This window comes from Squalius cephalus, assembly GCF_949319135.1.
Source record: "Squalius cephalus genome assembly, chromosome: 8".
In the NCBI taxonomy this organism is placed as follows: domain Eukaryota; kingdom Metazoa; phylum Chordata; class Actinopteri; order Cypriniformes; family Leuciscidae; genus Squalius; species Squalius cephalus.
The window spans coordinates 9135941-9158535 of record NC_137129.1 but is presented as its reverse complement, the minus strand read 5'-3'; the positions used below and the strand labels follow the sequence as shown (position 1 = coordinate 9158535).

The window sequence follows — 22595 nt, the reverse complement described above, 5'->3', positions numbered from 1 at the left end:
AAAGACATCATTAAAGTAATCCTTAAATTCATCCCAAAATGAAAATCTGTTATTAATTACTCACCCTCATGTCGTTCCAAGCCCGCAAGACTTTTTGATGAAATCTGAGAGATTTCTGTCTCTCCATTGACAGCTACGCAACTACCACTTTGATGCTTCAAAAAGCTCATAAAGTGATCGTAAAACTGGTCGCTTTATATGATGAACAGACTGAATTTAGGCTTTTATTCACATATAAACATTGATCAGCGAACATAAACAGAATCTCAACCGAACCTGCTTGGCACGCGAGAACAAACCCCTCGCAGAAGCTCAAACGTGCAGTGTAACACACAAGAATGAACATCAGTGGTTCTCACATGTCAAGGGAATATCCTTCACAACTGATGTGTGAGCTGATAAATGTTAATACGTTAATATAAAAGCCTAAATTCAATCTGTTCATCATATTTTGAGTCTCTTCAAAAAATTTGGGCTAAAACGCTCAATTCATTTGGATTAGTTTTACAATTAACTTTTTGAAGCGTCAAAGTGGTAGTTGCGTAGTTCTCAAAGGACAGACAGAAATCTATTAGATTTCAACAAAAAGATCTTCAGTTGTGTTCCGAAGATGAACGGAAGTCTTATGGGTTTGGAATGGCACGAGGGTGAGTAATTAATGACAGAATTTTTATTTTTGGGTGAACTATGTGAAACAAAGAGCTTTGTTTGCGAAAAAACATAATTTACCACTTTATTTCCAAAATATAAATCTCAAACGCGTTTACGCAACAATGTCTGCTCTCGCGTCTACACAACACGCATATGCCATGGTGCTCTTGTGAACGCGCTGCTGGAAATTCTTAGTAAGCAAACAAGTTTTTGACTTTTCAAAAAGTACACAGAGCCAAAAATGTCCATAGTGGAAGAAACAGCCGCACTGGAACAAATGCAGTGCACTTTTAAGACCACACAGACGGAGAAAGCAAATCACAGCAATGTAATCTATACATCATTCAAAAAAATTCAAAAAGAGGTGCAGGCCACTGTGTCACATCTGTGGTTAAACACAAAGTCACGGGTCACTTCTCAAATCAGGGCTTTCCCTTTTTAACGAAAGCTCTCTTTCATCTCCTTTAGATGATGTGCTCTCATACCTCAGCTGAACTACTTGTGGTAAAATCCAAAAGAAAAATTTCACCAGTTTTAACATCTGATTAATTAAATTCACGTAACTACGTAACTTTTTTTCTCCACCTGGCTCGATGTGTTTTGGGCTAAACTTTTGCCCGTCACACATGGGCGGCCCGTGTAATAATCAGGAGGATTAAATGCGTGGGTGAGCGTTCAAACACTGTGGGGAGTCTGATAACTAACTTGAAGCCAATCTAATTCCAGTGTTGTTGCAGTCTTTTGCCCAGGGAGGTATGGGAAGGGAGGCGGGAGAGACCACCAACTATCAGTATTTATAGATACAGAACAGAGCTCCTATTATTTCAGACCGGAGAGACAAATGTAAACCACAACACACTTTGAGATACATGGATTTGATTGACACAGCACTTGTTTAGCTACTAAATATACAGTCTTCCAAAAATGACTTGGACTTGCAAAATATCAGACCAAGTGGAATTTATTTCAATGATATGTAGCATAAAAACCTTTAAAGCAAACCATTAAAAAATAACAATAAGTGTTCAGGTTTGATAAAAGAACAGTTATTTTGTTCAAATTTAAGACAATCTCCAAATATCACTACAATCATTTCTGGGGTAAAAGTCTATTAAATAAGTTAATGCAGAAATAAGTAATTCTCAGAATCATCTAGTCTTTATAAGAAACCTCACAGATGTCATCTCACATGAGATTTACTTTATAGCCGCAGCTGCTTGACTTTGTAAACCTCTTTAAACTGTCAGAAAAGATCAAATCTTTTTGTGCTCATGTTGGTTATTCTAAGAGCAAGCACAGCAACACTTCACCATGAACGAGAGATATGGAAACGCACAATTGTGGGGTATTTTTAGTCAAACTCTTCAGAGACAGATGGGACATGGAGAGTTTAATAGAAGAGAAACTGCAGCACTCTCCCTTTTACATACACGGACAGATTCAGAAATCGCACACAGAAACCAGGCCTAGGAAATGCTGCATTTGGTTCTTATGCATCACAAAACAGCTGCATTCATAAGGATGTGAAAGCCCCATTTTAATAAAATTATAGGCTCTAAATATATTACATTGTGCAAATTCATTTAATTCATATTAATTTCAGCTCATAATAAATGAAAGGTTAACTTTTCATCACACAATTGGAATTTGATTTCAATTGTAGGGCTGTCGCTTTATGTTCGAAAATAGATTGCACAATCGATCGGACCAACCAACACAAGTTTCGAAAATGAAAATAGGGAATTGATTTTAACCAAATATGTACACTATTAATTTTAGACGAATTAAACAAATAAAAAAGATAGATGTAACAAAACTCACAAACAAGCAGAAAAAGAAAATAAAGAATTCCAAAAGTGCAGTAGGCATTGTGAAAGCTAAAAAGAAAATTCCCACAAATTTTACGCACCTATAGTTTCAATCGGTTTCAATCGGCTGCTGCTGGTGTTTTGCCCAAAAAATGGAGAACAACAACGATCAACCTGTGCGACATGAGAGATGAGTGATAACCCCTAATAACTTGAGGAGTTCGATATGGAAGCACTTCGGGTTTTGGACTGTAGATCAAACTATGAAGAAGGAAAATGTGGTATGCAAACTGTGCGATCGTGAGTTCCCATATCATGCTTATATGTTTTTCATTGAAGTTATGGCAGTCCACTCTGCTTATTGTTTTTCGAGAATGTTGCACGCCTGTTTGTCATTGTGCACGAAACTTCACGCCAATAAATCATCAGAAATATTGCTGACTTGTGCGTCTCAAGCGCCCTCTTTACGTTCGTCCTAATGCCTGTTAGTTGTCCGTGGATTGGCCAATATTTGGCATTGAAAATGGAAACGTCTTTAGACATGGAAAATCGATTTTACAATCGATTCAATGAACACTTATGCCTCAAAAATCGAACAGGATTTTTTCACAAAAGTGACAGCCGTATTCAATTGGCTACATCCTCCAGAATGTTGAAATGAAATTTGAATTGGATAGACTGGAATTTAATTAGTCCAGTTTATATGGAACATACTAAAAGTTGCAGGTCAGTATGTTAAAAGTTCATGAGAATAAAGATAGATGTTATGACTTCCATTCAAAGAATCCTGGGGGAAAAAATAATCACGGTTTACATATAAATATTAAACAGCAACAGTTTTTAACATTAATAATAATAATAAATGCTTCTTGAGCACCAATTCAGCATATTAGAATGATTTCTGAAGGATCATGTGGCACTAAAGACTGGCGTAATGAGCTGTCAAATTCTGGTGTCATCACAGGAATAAATGACATTTTAAAATTGAAAAAAAAAAATTTAAACTGTAATATTATTTCACAATATCACTGCATTTACTGTATTTTTGATCAAATAAATTTAGCCTTGGTGAGCGTAAGAGACTACTTTCTAAAAAAAAATCTTACCAACCTCAAACTCAGTGTATGCAACACATTGATTTAGGTGGTTTCAAAGGCTGATTATTAATATGATCTAATGTTTCTTGAAGTACCTCGTATGTGGGTGGTAACGTTTACTAGAAAAACTGTAATTGATGTCTCTGAATGTTACTCCATTTTAATTATAATTCCTTAAATTCAAATTGGAAATGCAATTCTGCATCCTGGTGCTACACCAATTAAAAAATTTGTAATCAATTCTGCATGGTCCACAACCCTGACAGGCTGTCTTGAGCTTGTTGACAAGTTACACTATGTTTAACCTAGCTGTCCATTTCCTGTTCCTCGTTGCCTGGTAACTCTACCTTGGAAAAGCTGCTTATGTGTCACTGCTCTTCCAGTTGAGTAGTGTCAAACTGACCTGCTCTCCGAGCTTCAAAGCAAGCCAGTCCCATCTCGTCCTTCAGGTCTTCATTCTCCACTGCAATGGCTTCACCCACTGCCACAAAGCGGCCAACTGCAACGCTCACCGCCTGCCCCACTCTCTGGATGGCCCGTAAAGTCTTCTCCGTCTTCTTGAGCTTGTCTTTGTGATTGATCAGTGTGGTAATCTGGAATGAGACAAAAAAGTCCGCGTTTAGCATAATAACATTATAATATATTAATATGCTTTAACATAAAATACTGAATGCACTTAAGGTACACTTCACATTAACCTGAGAGTTTGGGTCTGTATGATTTATTGAGTATTTGATCAAAAGTACAGTAAAACCAGTCATATTGTTTCATGTTATTACAGCTGATTTCTATTTGAATATATTTTAAAATATAATTTATTCCTGTGATGACAAAGCTGAATTTTCATCATCATAACTCCAGTCCTCAGTGTCACATGATCCTTCAGAAATCATTATAATATGTTGATTTGGTGCTCAAGAAGCATTTCTTATTATTATCAGTGTTGAAAACAGTTGTGCTGCTTTATATTTCTCCGGAAAACTTGATACATTTTATCAGGATTCTTACACATATATATATACATATATATATATATATATAGTGTTCCGAAGATGAACGAAAGTCTTAGGGGTTTGGAATGGCACGAGGGTGAGTAATTAATGACCAGAATTTTAATACAACAAATTATTAATGTCACATTTGATCAATTTAATGTATCCTGAATCAAAGTGTTAATTTCTAGAAAAATCTTACTGATCCCAAACTGTTGAACAGTAGTACAATGCATGCAGAATGGAGAGAAAATAGAAAAAACAAAAAGTAAAAGAATGAACGTGAATGGCAGTGAAAGAGGTAATAATGACTCCCTCCTCCTAATCCTCTTCATCAACCTACGTTTAACGTCACTTGCTCTCACACTTTAAGATACAATAAAAGCTATGGTCTTCTGTCTGCATCAGGATTGACTTCATCAATCATTTACTCAGAGCCCTTTACAATTTCCGCTCTCAAGAGCTGAAATCCCTCACCTCCTGCTGATGGGTTATGGCAGGTGGCCTGCTAAAGGAAACGTTTAATTGGAGTACAACAGCAGGGAGCATAGACAACACCAGAGCCTGAGAATAATACTCTACAACAGGCCACATGGAGCAAACATGTGCTACTGCCAACCAGTCAACAGTAATATGGCAAGTTACAAAGGATGCAAATACAAAAATATTCCTCTGTATTTTGCATGTCCTTTGCAATATTTCGTTTTTTAGCTTAGAACTCCACGTAATCAGTGACGGATTTCTCCTGCTCGGCAGTGTGTATTTGAGCATGCATAGTGAATGATGAATGAATCTCGAACACTTCTTCATATTTACATTCCTCACGAGTGAGTCATCTGGGGTTTGACGTTTGGCGTCATCCATCTGTCTTTTCCGAATTCACTTAAATGGACCGTATCATAGAAAACAGGATCTGTCTTGCTGTTTTGCGGTAAAAGAGGTGATGGTGTAATGTACTATGTAGACCCTACCCAGCCCACCCAGACAATTTACTGAAACTAAGAAGCAAAAAGGAGTCATTCAGAAATGATCACCCAAGTTTACACATAGCATGATCTTAACCTCAAGAATTCCAACAAAAACAGCCAGTTTAATTCTAAGGGTCAGGGAGATGGATGAAAAATAACAACAAGAAACATCAAATTTCATCACATATGGACTTGAGGGAAAGTAATAAATGGTGCAAAAGTGTAAAACGTGGATGTTTTAAACTGTGGATACTTCACATTTTGCTTTATGCTATCATAATTTGTCATTCTGAGGGAGTTCTTTGAATCATTCCCATGCAGTCGAATGTCGACACCCACCGACAGAAGGGGAGAGTGATTAATCGAGTGGGAGGTGTTTCTACGTCATCCTGTGGTCCAGTGCTCGGCCTGTCTCTGACACATCTCCCTGAAGATGGCTTGGGTGACTGAGAGATAAAGGGCCCTGTCCCTGCCTCACTGCTCTTGCGCTGATATTAGACGGCTACGAGCCGTCCTGGTCCTGCCAACAAATTGAGGGCCATTCATGAGTCATAGAAAGAGAAAAATGAAACATTCCCTGAGGAAGGGAAAAAAATCCAGTTGGAGGATAAGGGTGTGAGGGGGCTGTGAACAATGGAGGGTTGAATGGTTCAACGTTTACATTACGTCAACAGTTCTGGAAAAGCACAACGAATAATGTTTATTCTGAGTTAAAGATGTTTATCTCCCAATCTTTGGCTTAGGCAATATGATGGTATGTGTTGTGCAATGGAAAGAAAAAAAGTATCAATTGGTAATGATTCTGCTATACTAATAATATCACAGTAGATCCGTTGTGTGATTAAAAAATATATATATACCACTCAGAAAACTAACTTTGGTTTGTGCAAAAATTAAACGATACAAAAAGCAAATAAATATGTGTTAAAAGTGTAGGTTCTGTAAGATTTCATGTTTTTGAGAGAAATCTCTTATGTTCACCAAGGCTGCATCTATTTGATCAAAAAGTAAAAAAAAAAAATCTGTGATGGCAAAGCTGATTCTTCAGCACTGATTACTTCAGTGTCACATGATCATTCAAAAATCATTGATAATAATCAGTATATTTAGAATGTTGAAAACTGGATTCTTTGATAAATAGCATATCCAAAAGAACAGCACTTATTTGAAATAGAAATCTTTTATAGCAGTTTGTGCTGGAGTAGACTTTACAGAGTGCTTGATCTTGAGTGAATTGTCAATACAAGATCTTGACCAAAAATTGATGCACCTCTTGATGGAAATAAATGCTGTGATGTTATTTCTATCAAGAGGTGCAGCAATTTTTGGTCAAGATCTTGTATTGACAATGCAAGAGTCCAGCACTCTGTAAAGTTTCCTCCAGCACATCCCAAAGACTTCCAGTTAATTGAAGGTCTGGACTCAGAGGTGCCGATTCATGTGTGAAAATGATTCTTCATGCTCTGTCCCAACCATTCTTTCACAGTTTGAGCCTGATGAATCATGACATTGTCATCCTGGAATATGGCCGTGATGTGTCTTCCTACATGGCTGTTTAAGAAATGAAAAGCTACACACTCCATTAATTAGGGAAGAACTGTTGCCAAACATACAGTACTGTGCAAAAGTCTTTGGCATGTTAATGTTAATATCCCCCATGTTAATTGCAGGAAGGTTTCAGACGGACTCGATGATGGTGAGATCAGGTCATCCTGGCTGTTGTCAGATTCCTTGTGCATACAGAAATCTCACTGGATTATTACAATTAATGGCAAAAAGAATGTTTGGAAATGTAAACTGATATTTCCTACTGACACACTACAGCAAAAGATATAAATAACTGACTTAAAACCTTTTTTTTTTGGGGGGGGGGGGGGTATTAACATGCCTAAGACTTTTGCACAGTACTGTATAACATGCTAGCAACATAATAATCACAATAATGATCCAATCATAGACTCTTAAGCATTTGCCTATTTAAATCTAAATAGGCTGGGCAGTGTATTTACAGTTTTGATCAATTGAATGCATCCTTGCTGAATAAATGTAGGCTTTTTGTTTAAACAAATCTTACTGACCCCAAACTTTTGAACGGTGGTGTATATATATCTCATCTCACAATATAAAATGACCCATACCGCCTACAGATTTGGTCATACTGTCAGTGTCCACCCTTAATTTTGCTGATGGAAATGTTGGCAGGCCAGTGCAATGTGAGTAAATGAGTGAGGGAGTGTGTGAGTCAGTGTGTGTGAATCCACCATGGCCTCAGTAGAGGTAATGTTGTGGTGACACTTACATGTCCTTCAGCAGTGGCAGTGCTCCAGAGTGAGACACTGACCCGAGACCAGATCTAGTCTTACTCACCGAGGTCAGACCATAGAAACATGAGAAAGGTCTAAGCACACAAACTGTTTAAAGCATTGGCATACGAGTCTCTGAGTGAGAAGCACAGGCTGGGTGAAAGTGAGAGACAGAGTTAGAGACAAACAGCGTGTGTATTTTTACGTGTGTATTTTTATGTGTCAGAGGGAGAGGGTGGTGGCACTCATAACTTCCTGTTGCTGGATTAGCACATGGCCCACTCAGGCTATGTCAACAGAAAAGAGGCTGCATAACAAAAACACACTGATTCAACACTGGGACACAGCACAGCAATCGCTTCTGTCTAAACGCTGCTGACAGTGTTGAATGAGCCAGAGACCAGAAGGCTATTTTTATCTTGTGGAAAGATAAAGCTCAAAACCGACTCGTTTAATTTATTTTCTAAAACTTTACTGAGCAAACACAGTATGGAGCTTTAGATTTGTTCAACTAAAGTAAAGTCACTCCTGTGAACTGCATTTCAAAGACATTAGGCCTATGCAATGTGTGCTTATAAATTACACAATGTGCTACACAAACCCAAAACAGAAAGCTGTAAATTAATTCAGCGTGATTTTTTTTACCTGACGACAATGTCAAACCAGCTGAAATGATGCTAGAAAACTGAAACTTTTAATCATTACGTGCACAGTGTGGTCTGTTTGAGCACTAAATACGCCTTCAGAGGACCGGCTCTCGATTGCTCCAACAAAAATATATATTTCTCTAAGGGCCAGTATTTCAATACAGATCAAGCTATTGGACAAAAGCTGGAAATGCCTGCACAAACCCCCCATGGTTTCTGTTAGATTGGGTTTATAAATAAAATGAAAAAGTAAGGAGATGTCTCAAATTAGGCTCTATATCGATTTGTACAAGCGAGTGCTCACAAAAAAAAAAAAAATGGCAACGTGTATGTGCCTTTTCTGTGTCTGGGCTGTAGTAAAAGAACAATTTATTGGCCAGGCTAACTAAAACAGTAGATATTTGACCAAACTGAGATTATCGACATTGGCCAATAATCATTCCCGTATAGTCAATATGGAATCAAGTCTTGAGCATGTATGTAAAAATGGAATAAATGTCCAGTAAATTGATATATTCGAAATAAGATTTACATTCACCGACGAGCCAAAACATTATGACCACCTGCCTAATATTATATGTTGGTTATCCTTGCGCCACCAAACAGCTCCAACCCGCCGAGGCATGGACTCTACAAGAGCCCTGAAGGTGTCTTGTGGTATCTGGCATGAAGACATTACCATCAGATCCTTTACAAGATGGAGCTTCCGTGGATCGAGCTTGTTGGTCCAGCACATCCCACAGATGCAGTATACCTGGTTTACAACAACGTTTAGGTAGGTGGCACGTCAAATTTACGTCCAGATGAATGGCAGGACCAGGGTTTCCCAGCAGAACATTGACTTTTCACTAATCATTTTATGTATCAGAACTTGACATGTGACCTTGTTAGGAAATGATCAACATATTTCGCTTCCCTTTAGAGTGGTCATAATCTTTTGTCTCAGTGTATTCACACAATCTATGTATGGGGCCTAAAATTAAGATCTCATTTTTATAATTTATTACCATTTTTTCAGAATCGATCCGATCCGATCCCAAAAATTCTGAGTATCGACCGATACCGATCCTATCCGATTTTTTTTTTAATCAAGTAGAATTTCTATAACTCTGTGTTGAACTGATAATCACTATTTTGTGTGTTAAACACAATCTACTTAATACAGACAACTTCATTATAAGAAAAACAACAACAACAAAAAATATATGATCATAATCTGACATAAATGCTATTATAAACTAGATTAGTGGATAATTCAGCAGTAAAATTTAGTCTAGAAAAATCATGAGTGCACAATAATTGTATAAAATCTGAACATTTTGTGAAAAAAACGTTTAGTGGGGAACAAATTAGAGACAATAAGTGTAACAGTAAATCTGGTAAACTTTACACATTGCTCTTTGTATTGTTGTAAAATACATTCATGAAAAACTAGATAAAAATAAATAAAAAAAAATTATTTTATATATCGCCTACTATAAAATTGAGACATTTTTTAAATGTATAGCACAGCTGTTTAATGAGGTAGCAACATAGGACAGAACAAGAACAGCTATTAATAATCTTTCATTTCGTCACTGTATTATGATATGAAAGGCTCCAATACAGCGCGGCCCAATGCACGGCACGGTACGGTAAGTTAGAAAGTAACATGATTAAGGGACAGCAATAAAGTCCAGCAAGATAAAGTTGTTTTATGCGAAACCATAGACCTTTATCTACAGATCAAGTATAATAATAGTAACATTGAATCATATTGGAGAAAGTTTCATCGTGTAAACTGTCGTAACCAAACACGACGTGCTGTTTGAATGCTGAATGAAGAAAGATTGACAGCCACAGCTGAGGGAAACGTTTACGTGAGCTTGAATTTAACGACTTAAATATTCATTTCTATCTCACATTATACTATACACTCACCTAAAGGATTATTAGGAACACCTGTTCAATTTCTCATTAATGCAATTATCTAATCAACCAATCACATGGCAGTTGCTTCAATGCATTTAGGGGTGTGGTCCTGGTCAAGACAATCTCCTGAACTCCAAACTGAATGTCAGAATGGGAAAGAAAGGTGATTTAAGCAATTTTGAGCGTGGCATGGTTGTTGGTGCCAGACGGGCCGGTCTGAGTATTTCACAATCTGCTCAGTTACTGGGATTTTCACGCACAACCATTTCTAGGGTTTACAAAGAATGGTGTGAAAAGGGAAAAACATCCAGTATGCGGCAGTCCTGTGGGCGAAAATGCCTTGTTGAAGCTAGAGGTTAGAGGAGAATGGGCAGACTGATTCAAGCTGATAGAAGAGCAACTTTGACTGAAATAACCACTCGTTACAACCGAGGTATGCAGCAAAGCATTTGTGCAGCCACAACACGCACAACCTTGAGGCGGATGGGCTACAACAGCAGAAGACCCCACCGGGTACCACTCACCTCCACTACAAATAGGAAAAAGAGGCTACAATTTGCACAAGCTCACCAAAATTGGACAGTTGAAGACTGGAAAAATGTTGCCTGGTCTGATGAGTCTCGATTTCTGTTGAGACATTCAGATGGTAGAGTCAGAATTTGGCGTAAACAGAATGAGAACATGGATCCATCATGCCTTGTTACCACTGTGCAGGCTGGTGGTGGTGGTGTAATGGTGTGGGGGATGTTTTCTTGGCACACTTTAGGCCCTTTAGTGACAATTGGGCATCGTTTAAATGCCACGGCCTACCTGAGCATTGTTTCTGACCATGTCCATCCCTTTATGGCCACCATGTACCCATCCTCTGATGGCTACTTCCAGCAGGATAATGCACCATGTCACAAAGCTCGAATCATTTCAAATTGGTTTCTTGAACATTACAATGAGTTCACTGTACTAAAATGGCCCCCACAGTCACCAGATCTCAACCCAATAGAGCATCTTTGGGATGTGGTGGAACGGGAGCTTCGTGCCCTGGATGTGCATCCCACAAATCTCCATCAACTGCAAGATGCTATCCAATCAATATGGGCCAACATTTCTAAAGAATGCTTTCAGCACCTTGTTGAATCAATGCCATGTAGAATTAAGGCAGTTCTGAACACAGTATTAGTATGGTGTTCCTAATAATCCTTTAGGTGAGTGTATAATGGCTTCAGAACACTTATAATATTGTATCGGATCGGTGCATCCCTAATTTTTTCTTTCTTTTTTTTTTTACAAATTATATTATCAGCATAACAACTTAACTGATCAGTTAAAAAAATACATAGACTTAACATTGGTGTTCTCATGCAAAAATGCACTTGTTAGATTAGTGACCTCGAAACCCTCTTTTTTAAAAGATTTATTTATAGTGTTTTTGCCTTTATTGAGATAGGAAAGTACAGAGAAATGTCAGGAAGAGAAGATGAAGAGAGTGGGACGGAATCTGGAAGGGTCCACGAGCCGGGACTCAAACTCAGGTTGCCCAGGCTATCGGCTCTGACAATCTTAAATATTTCTTATTTTATTTAAACATTTTCAAATTCCTAAAATGTAGTTTATCTCAGAACCATAGCCTTATGGGCAGTGTTCTGACATATCACACAGCAGTGTTCGGGTGCCCTGAGTTAAATCCATGGCTTGAGGTCCTTCCCTTATCCTGTTCCCCCTCCTGTCACTTCCTGTCTCTTCTCAACTAAAGGCTTAAAATGCCCCAAAATGTTCAGGTTAGTTTCAGGTTTCAGAAATTCTGTATCTTATTTTTGGACTCATTTTGAGACTTTGAGCCCCATTACATCAGTCATCAGCAATGCCACTTTCTAGATGTTGGCATTGCAAAGCCTGTTTTCATAAAATATTACTTGTGAGTCAAAAAAGCTGCACCATTATAAAAGGAGACGTGAAGGACAATCAGATTTTATGTATGTTGACATCAGGTGCATATGAAAGCTGTTCTCAAGCACTCTATACATCTATCACATTTCATTTCTTTACAGAGACAATTCCATTTTCTGTTGGATGTTTGCTAATATTTCATATGCATCTTATCACCCTCATAAAACAAATGGCTCTGGAAAGACATCTCCAGCAAAACAAGATTTAGTTACTATAAAAAGCCTAAACCTTGATGAGTGCGGCGAGATGACTAAACCCTGAATGAAAAACAGCCTTGATAATTCACTGCACAACATCATTTGTAGGTATATGCCAAACAATGGCAGATGGATTGTGGGTTCAACAAGCTTTATATTAAATTACTTTTTGAAATATACTACAAAACAAATACATTGAACTTAGTCCATTTAAAGTTTAATAACAGTGGGTTTTTATAAAAAATTAACTGGTTCAGTCTTGCATGTTTGTTTGTGTCCAGTCTAACTACACTAAAACATGAATGGTTGCCCTTGTAAGAAGAAGCTCTACCCTTATCTAAAGGTTATGAATATCATTTAAATAAAAGACTGAAATGGGATATTGCAATGGCATGACATTACACAATGTTATTGCACTTTGTCACAAATTACATAGTTCTGCTGCCAAAAAACATTTACTCTGAAAAACAAGATGCATTCCATTTCATTACAGTCTTTCAGAGTAAAAGATGAAAGAGATCCTTTTAATTTCAAGAGCCGCACCTGTGGAGAAAGCTCTATCACACTCTCTATCAATGGGTTAAAGAAGATAGAAGATAAAAGTGGTTAAAAAAAAAGAAACCTGATTTAAAAATATATATATAAATAATATAACATATCTTGCCATGCTCTGAAAGTATACATGTGATCTCTCATCAGTTATAAAAAAAGATTTGTATCAAAAACACATGGTGACATTATGACAGCTCACTCAATTATGCAATGGGGCATAACTGTTTAAACAAACAGTAATTAAACATTCGCCTGACACTGATGAATTCATTATCATCCATCATTTTTGATTAATTTTAATGATGGTCTATTAATTGCTGACAGAACCAAAGTTAAAAATAAAATTAAAAAAATCAATCATAACAAGTACAGGCTGATTTAAACTTCGCATCTACACGATTAAAACTTTTAGTTTGATTATTTATTCAGGTTTTCATTTTCACCAACCAAACAATTATTGTGCAAATAACAGCACTAATATATAATTATGCTTTTGGAAATTTATCCAGATCTCAATATTCTTGAGCTTTATGTGGGACTACCTGAAGCACACAACGGAAAAGGTGAGGTCATGATAAAATTAGCATTTGCTATTGGCTAGATGAAAGTACATTAGGTTCTCTGGTTGGAATCCAATAAGACAGAGACAGATAATTAAGACGAGATAGTAGAATAGGTAGCAAGTGCCAGGTCTGGAGAGGAAGCTGGAACATTGGCACTCCAGCCGAGCCAAAGTCAGTGTGTGGAAAAGTACAAAGTAAGAGAAAAGAAAAAAACTCTTTCCCTCTGGATCTGGTTTGCCTAAAGTTGCCATGAAATCAAAATTGATTATTCTTATTTTTTACAGAAAGTTGCAGTGCTTATTATAAATGATTTATCTGTGCAAATTATTTATTTATTTTAATTCATATGCCTGCGATTAAAAAAAAAAACTCAAGGTTTGCTTGTTTGTAGGGCTGCCCATTTTGTCCTAAACTTTTCCGATTATAAATCAATAAGATAAAATAACAATAAATTAGTGTTATTATTATTATTATTATTATTAAATAAAGATATTCAACAGTTGTAATATCACTGTAAAATAAGAATAAATGAGCATTTAAAAAAAAAAAAAAAAAAAAAACACTGAGCATTAGCTGCTTGCGAACACAGTGCCACACATCACTTTGAAACACGCAGCGCATTTATATTTATTTAATTCAATTGCAGCCTTTGTGATTTCCTAATCGCACTAAGCCATATCACGATTTGTGTTTTATTGATTAATCATGCAGTCCTAACACCTGCATACCTAAAATATGCCCTTAATCAATAGTCAAGACAAAAGTTATTCACTGAACACAGTGCATGCTCATTGAATAAAGCATTTTAAAATTGTGAAGCAGTAGGCTAATTAGTTTGAAAATTAAAAGATATTTTTCTGTTACAATCACATTACCATCAATCTGTCCAGAAAGTCAATGAAGCTTCCTCCACCTATAATTGCAAAAAGGACCTCAGGGATCCCCCATTCAACACAGGACCAACTAAGAAATTCTTTCACTGCTCCCATACAGACTCACTTCATGTTGATTACAGCACAGACTGTACTAAATCAAACCAGAAGGGCTTGTGATAAGGTACCACGGGTCATCACTGTACAAAGACTCATTGATCTATTCCCGTACACTCATTACATTACAATGTGGCAGGCAGAGCGCCAAACGTGAAGCCAGAGCACATGCTCCTCAAAAACTGTACATCGCAGCCGTTGAACTTTCTATATAAACAAAAGCTAATGAGAAAAGGGTGGATTTTCTACCTTGAGAGATGAAAGAACAAGCATACTGTATCAAAGGATATCTTCAGGCTCAACATGAACATTGCAGACCACCACATTTGTTTTGTGTGCATTCCTGGTGTTTTATCCCTTTAACACGGCTGATCGGTTATATGATTGTGGTATTCTTATTATTAGATTAGGTGGGACCACAATTTCCCAGGCTTTGGAAATTTGATCATCATGTTTAAATAGACATCAAGACCGTGAAAATGTATGTGCAGATACAGCAGATCTATGAACTCAAGAGCCATTGAGCAGAAATTAATCAGTTTTCTTTTATACCTTCAGGTCATGCGGTGCGATTCTGAGATTAATACAGTCAGGCTAACACAATACAGTTCTAACTTTCTATCACAGAGGTGTGTATTATATGAAAAGTCAGCATATTGGGGAAAGTTGTCTTTTATCTGTGTTTGCAGACTACATCTGAGCTATGACATGACAGGGATGGCAGGAAAGTATGGTCTCTTGTACCTGGGAACTCAATACAGCAGACATTCAGGGCTGCTTTTCACTGTGATTTAATGCAGATGTGCCTTAGCAGTGAGATGAATGGCTGGATGGGGGGGGGCAATGGGAAGACGTAGTACATAGTGATGTTGGAATGCTGAGGCTAATAATACCCAGTGATTGGTGAGCTTTGTGCCCTGCCAAGAATCACTGGCTGCACAACAGCATGGATGTCAAACTGCTCAGCCATTTAATCACTCTTTATACGGCCAGTGTTTAACTCCATTTTAGTCACACTTGCTCTGCATTAACACTATCTGTTAAAACAAGATGTACGGTTTTAGATTGGGACAACTTAAAATGTCACCTAAAATATAGTAGTGAGCAGACAGTACCAATACTTGCCATCATCCAAAGTGACTTACAGTACACTAAACTGTAAACTCCACACTATCTAGGTTCCTCTTCAGTTCCCAGACCATGCATTTTTGGAACCAGACACTTTTTTTTATTAGCAGCGAAAATCCTTGAAGACAGCAATCACTACACATTTCAAAGTGACAGAATATATTCTATAACATATGGAATTATACAGGGCAGGACTTGATGAAATTTACTGGAATATGATTGGATAGACTGGACTGATTAGTCTGATATTAATAGAACAAAGTTAAAAAATGATTTACTTTTATATTTACATATTACATATTTACTTCTCAACACGTTCCTGGGGCCTGTACCATGAAGGTAGCTGAACAAACTCAGGGTTGCAGGATTAGTTTCGAGTTGACAAAACCAAACCAATCCAACCAGGCTTTGTTGGTACCATGATGCTCATCAACTTTCTCTGTCAACTCTTGTCAATTGATCCTGAATTTACGTGAGTTTAGGTGTGACATCAGTAGCGAACAGCCAATCACATGCTGAGAAAGAGTGAAACTGCGATTCATTTCTCTCTTCTGCAGAATATTAAGAATATTAAAAAATATAAAGAATTGTAACAAATTTACACAGACCGCCATTTTATTCTTGCTATGAAAGAGGACAACTAAAAGAAAAAGTCTTCAGTGAAAGTAAAAGTTGTTAAGTTAGTTTATACAGTTGATAAAGGTATTGAGATATAAAGGTACTTTATACATTTATTCATTTTAACTGTGCATAATAACAATTGATAAACTAAAATTGTATATGTGTGATTAAGGGTATACTTATTACATAAATAATATCTAAATCATACAAAATTATTATTCTAAATAAGCATTACTAAAAGCCAGATGATTTTGTCTTTAAAAATAATTTGCTGTGTAGTGACCTTTAATTTGGAGTAGAAACAGGTGGAGTGACTATCGCATCAGACATGTGTCACTTTGCTCACAGCTGATTGGTCAAATTTAGTCTGAGATCTCGAATCCAGAACATAATCTGCCCTGGAGCAGGTTAGCCGTGCAGCGCAAGATACCGTGGTGATTAAAGCCGAGCTACTTTCATAGTACCTAAAACCCTGGGTTGGCGCAAACTAATCTTAAACTTACCTGGCTAGACACCTAAACCGGCTTCATGGTATAGGCCCACGGTCTCATTGTGATATATAATGATGCACCTTATTCTTAAGGAAAAAAATGATATATATTTTTATGTTGGGTTTCAAAAGTATTTTTCATAATTGACATTATTATTATTACAATTTCATTACTGCTATCATGAGATTACAATTATTTTATTATATAGACATCCTAGTTTTTAACAACAAGGACAAATTACTCTAACAGTGAGCAGGAAAAAAATATATATAATGTTAACTTTTATAAATATTTAATAAATATTCCATATAATTTTTGTATTAGTTTTGGCTTTAGTATAAATATAAAATGAAATATGATTATTTAATAAGATTAAATCAAACATACGAAATAAGATTATTTAATAAGATTAAATCAAACATACTTTGATACTTTCATACTTTTTATTTATAACATTTATATGTGAATATATCTTGCTGCCTTTCTATTTTATAAAGGGGGTCTCTCGCAGAGAATCATATTATATTTAATATAAAGACCACTCTTCACAAACCAATCCGATCCTGTATAAGTCTTCCTATTCGGCCTATGTATTCTACATACTTTTCTGTTTACCATGTTTCACTTTAAAAAAAAAAAATTAATTTCATTTTGATTTTAATATTATTTTTCCCACAAATGCGGCATCTGTTACATCAAAAATGTGCACTAATGAATCATGCACAATAAGACCAAGGACAATGATAAGAAATTTTGAAATTCTGTTGTCTTTTAAAACTAAGGTGAACACATTCTAATGGGTCAACTAGTTCAAATATAATAGTCATCTGAAATTAATTTGTCCAGGGCAGACTGATAAAAAGCTTCCAGATCTTTTTGCAGTGCAGGTCCTCCTCACTGCTCCACGCTCTTTCAGAGGATTCAGCAGAGCACAATAAAGCCCTTTCATTCTGCAGCTCTGACGCAAGCGTGATTACCGACACGAGGGGGGGGGGGGGGGGGGGGGGGGGGGCTGGCAACGTGACCGCTCACTGAAACTTCTCTTACAAATACCAAAAGCACACCGCTACTCTGACCTTGCCATTACTGTAAGAGTACACCATTAAATAGAGGGCAAAGGTGAGGTACATTAAGGCGGAGAGAGCACAGAACAAGCATCCTGAGGTGCACTCTGGGTTTAGAGGACTGGTCAAACACTCCACACTTATCAAAAGGGCTGGGTCTGTAGTTCAATCCTCAAGGTCATTCTTTAACATCAAAATGTAAAAACTAATTTCTGGTTTTCATTTTGTAATGCTGTTTTTGCCTAGATACTAAAATTGGTGATTTTTTTTCAAAATTTACACTGAAAAGGTGGCTCAGAAGTGCTTTTAAAGTGCCATTTAGTTGTCTTTACACAGACGCTTTACTGCTGCTCAGAGGAGACAAATGCATTAAAACAGCAATTACAACTGTATACTTTGATATTAGGGGTTGAGGTGGGTCAGAGCTGGCATAATTTAATCTGGCTTTTATATGACATTGAGTCTTTTACACTGAATTTTAAGCAGGCACAGAGAAGCCTTAACTCGGCTGTTTAAAGACGCCTTTATATTCAAGCGACAAGAATATAATTTGGGGCTGGATTGCTTTGATTAAGTTAGTAAGCAACTGTATAGCAACGACCCAGAATACCTAGCAACACACTAGGGCCCTGTTTACACCTGGTATTAAGATGTGTTTTGGACAATCGGATCACAAGTAGATGAGGGAGACATACCCGTTTACAACTGGTGTTTTAATCCATTTCATTTGTACACTTTCAACCACTTCAGTCCTGATTTCTTCGAGGGGAGGGTCTATGGGTCGGTAAATGCTTTTTTAGATCTTTCGATCTAATGGATGAAATAAACTCACGTAATTTACATATGAATGCGCACGGAAAAACATACAGAGAACATCAGCTTTAGTTTCTGCTCTGAAGCCGCAAGACCCCGCCAAACGCGGTGAGTGTGTGTTAGAAATCAGGAATGGTAAGAGAACATTTTGCTTGGTATGTTTTTCGTCTTCAAATCAAACTTGCGTCTTCAGCCGATAAAGCTTTAATCCCATCTGGCTAGCGTCCTTTCACATAATGTTCATGCATTAAGTCAGTAGGCAGAGAGTAGGTGGTGTTTTGTGGCTTTTCGAAAGCAATCTAGTCTAATGCGTTTTCGACAACCTCTGGAAGTGGTCAAAAGCTCAAAATGTTTTAGACCCCGTTTACACCTGTATTTAATGTCGTCCAATGTGATCCGATCGACCAAAATGCAAACAGGGCCTATAACTACCAGAACACCCAATAAAATCACAAAACAATGAGCTCAAACTCTCAAAAACAAATCTCATTGAAGATTAGATGCCTCACCATTATTGACCAGCGGATCACGTCTTTCCACATATTCCAAAAGCAAATCTTTCCTTGGTGTGATCCTCTTGAGAAATCTCCTTCTCACCCTCTAATGGCTTGGTAGAAAGTGAGAGGTCACGTACAGTACACATGAAAACCATTCTCGCCTCCAGCTTTGACAAAGATGACAGTCGAGTCCTCAGAGTTCATGTATCAGGTGTCCCAATAGAGAGTGAAAATGAATATAAATTTCCATTTCATCGCACACCAGCCATGCAGCATTTTGAGTTGAGCTGTAATCTTTGTGTTCATGAAGCCACACATTCAGATCTGCTAAGCTGGTACAATATGAAAACATATGTTCATAGCATTCTGCATTATGATGAACACATGGATGCTCTAGTGAGCTTTCAAAATATAAGCTTTTAACAGACTTTTTTGTCCTAATATTAAAGCTGTCATCAATTACTCACCCTCATGTTGTTTTAAAAGCAGTTTGACTTTCATTGAAATGAATGAGGATGGACACATTAAAGCTTCAAAAAGGATGCAAAAGTAACGTTAAAGTATCATAAAAGTAGTCCATACAACATCTGGTCAATATATATTATATAAAGCTATCACATGGCTTTGGAAAAATCAAAATATGGTTATGTTTACCACTTATATGGTGGCGCATGGTCATTTAGAGCTTGGAATTTTCATTTTATTTAAAAGAGTGGTCAGTTCATTCTCAAACATTTATTTTTGTGTTGAAAAAAAAAGTTGGGAAAAAAAGGTTGTACAGGTTTTGAACGACATAAGGGTGAGAAATTATGGAACATTTTCATTTGGGTTTTCAACTTTTCATTTAATATTTTTTGAAGAGCTGTTATTTTGTGATATGCTGAGGTTCTTGTTACAAGATGTTTTTTTCAGTTTTGAAAGAAAAGTCAGAGGGTCTGAGAATGTAAATTATGAATGTTACTCTACCCTTGGAATGAGCTTCATGCCAGCAATTCAGAGATGCAGAGTTGTCAGTCAAGAGAAACACAAGCAGAAAAAAAACAGGTTCCATATTAACGCTCAGCACAGGATACTCTGATGGCCCGCCAACAGAGATTTCTAATCAAGGGATAAATTAGAAATTACGAGACACAGGGGATACAACCTCTGACTGGTTCTGCCTGAGATTGAAATTCTATACTAAATAAATTATAAGAACACACTAAAAACTAAAATCAAACATTTTAAATGCTACAAGTGAAGAATGTACGGTATACAAAAGAGATGTATAATAAGTAATTTATTATTAAATTAGTGTTTTAAAAGATTAGCCTCCAGTTCTGTACCAAATTCTCCCTGACACTTTTTCCGCATTTAATATTTTGTGTTAGACACACTGTTTCCGTCTTCACTAACCTCATCGCAAATGCTTAAACAGACAAGATACAATAAGACAAAATACTTACCAAGACAAAGTTTCCTTAAAGAATTAAGTTTTCTTATCCATTTAATTTGCAGCCAGCTATATTCCATCTTGTCGAGCCTCCAGGCTGAGAAGACAACTTAAAATTACAATGCTTAATGGGGTAAGACACTATACCTCACAGAATGTTCTTGCAATAAGTGTACCATAAATTGATTTGGATAAAAGCGTAAGCTAAATGAGAAATAAACTATTAGCTTGAGAATTTCACAATGAACCCCAGAGATGTTCCCAACAGCACGTAGATGACAAGAGTCAACTTTGGCTTTGCCGAACTATACTGCTATTTAAAAGCTTGGGGGCAATACGATTTTTACCAAAAAATGCTCACCAAGGTTAAAAAAAGATACATACAGTTAAAAAAGTTACATTGTGCCATTATGCCACTCTTCAGTGTCACATGATAGAAATCAATATAATATGCTGATCTGGTGGTGCTCAAAAAACATTTCTTATTATTATCAATATTGAAAACAGTTATGCCATTTAATAGTTTTGTGGAAACCGTGATACATTTTTTCATTTCATGTTCCATTTTTTTTTTTTTAATTCATTTTTTTGATGAATGGAAAGTTCACATGAAATATGCAATAACAGCATTATTTAAAATAGAATATTTTGTAACATTAAATGTATTTGCGGTCACTTTAGACCAATTTAATTGCTGAACAAAAGTGAATTTCTTTCAACTTTAGTGTATGCTGGGAACAATCTCCTCAGGAGAGATAACACAATGTCACGCTGGAGTGTTCACTGGTGACTCACTGCAGAGTGGGAAGAGTACAGGCTATTTCTGTTTAAAGTGTATTAGCAGTGCGGAGGGGACCTTAAGGACTTGTGCTTCGCCCATTCTCTTCGGCTGTCATGCCCCATCATCTGCCCGGACTGATGAGCCGTGAGGAGAGAAATACACTCTTATTCACCCTCTTATTTGAAGGGAAGGGGAGATCCTTAAACAACTGATCTGCTTAAGGTACTGCAGACACACTAAAGTGTACTGAGTTTATGTAGCTAAAACTTTAGTTGAGACAAATTTGCAGTAGCCGTACAAAGTCCTGAGGGCTTCTTTCAAGGATTCTGTTCTTATTTTTGAGATTGCAGTCAGCCATTGCCATCGAGACATTTGTATGAAATGCACAGAGCTGCCCAGCTGCAGAGCTGCTCAGTTCCTGATAAGTGGATACGCATATAGCTAGCATCACATTCATCTTTAATGCCAGCGATTAATTATTGAAAAAAGCTTAACTTGTGCCCACAAGTCAGAAGGGTGTATAAAATGAATGAAAAGCACTTTAACTGTGTACAATGGTACATGGAGATGTATAATGAGCATCTACTGAGTGTCACAAGCAGAAAAACAGACTGAGAATACCTTTAAAACATGGCCATCTTAATTAGCCCAATCATTAACAACAAAGAGACTAGGGATGTCCAAAGTACCAGTACTTCAGTAACAAGTCAAAATGAAAATGACAGTCTTGCTAAAGTATTAATGTAAACACAGACAGTATGGCTTAAATTAATGTAACATGAAGTAAACAAAAAATGGAAAAATATGGGCTCCATGTACGGGCCCAGTACAGCGCTCATGTATTCAAACTCGTTAAAATGCTTCAATCCTAAAAACCAATATCGCAGAGAGCATGTACAGGGTTTGTGTCTACACCCGGGTTTACTTCATTTTCCTGACACTGTCTATTATGGTATCCTTTGTCAGTCTAGGAGTACCACATAAATACCATGGTATATGATAACAATCATATTCATGTGATATAATTGCCATCTGATACATGGTACCACTACAAAGGGAAGGATGAGGGTTTATTGCAAATGTATGATAAAAAAGAACAGGTAACATCAAAGAAGTACCTTTAACCTTACACAATGCAATTATTGTGGT

The 22595-nt window shown here is 36.9% G+C and overlaps 1 protein-coding gene across 2 annotated transcripts in view; it reads right to left on the bottom strand.

The window, feature by feature from the left end:
• The window catches only part of ctnnal1 (catenin (cadherin-associated protein), alpha-like 1), a 62035-nt gene that overhangs the window by 25703 nt on the left and 13737 nt on the right, over window positions 1-22595 (bottom strand). For both annotated transcript variants that reach the window (XM_079877844.1, XM_079877845.1), the window contains exon 2: window positions 3960-4149. In XM_079877844.1, the coding sequence (XP_079733970.1) occupies window positions 3960-4149 (190 nt within the window). The remainder of the gene's footprint in view (window positions 1-3959; window positions 4150-22595) is intronic.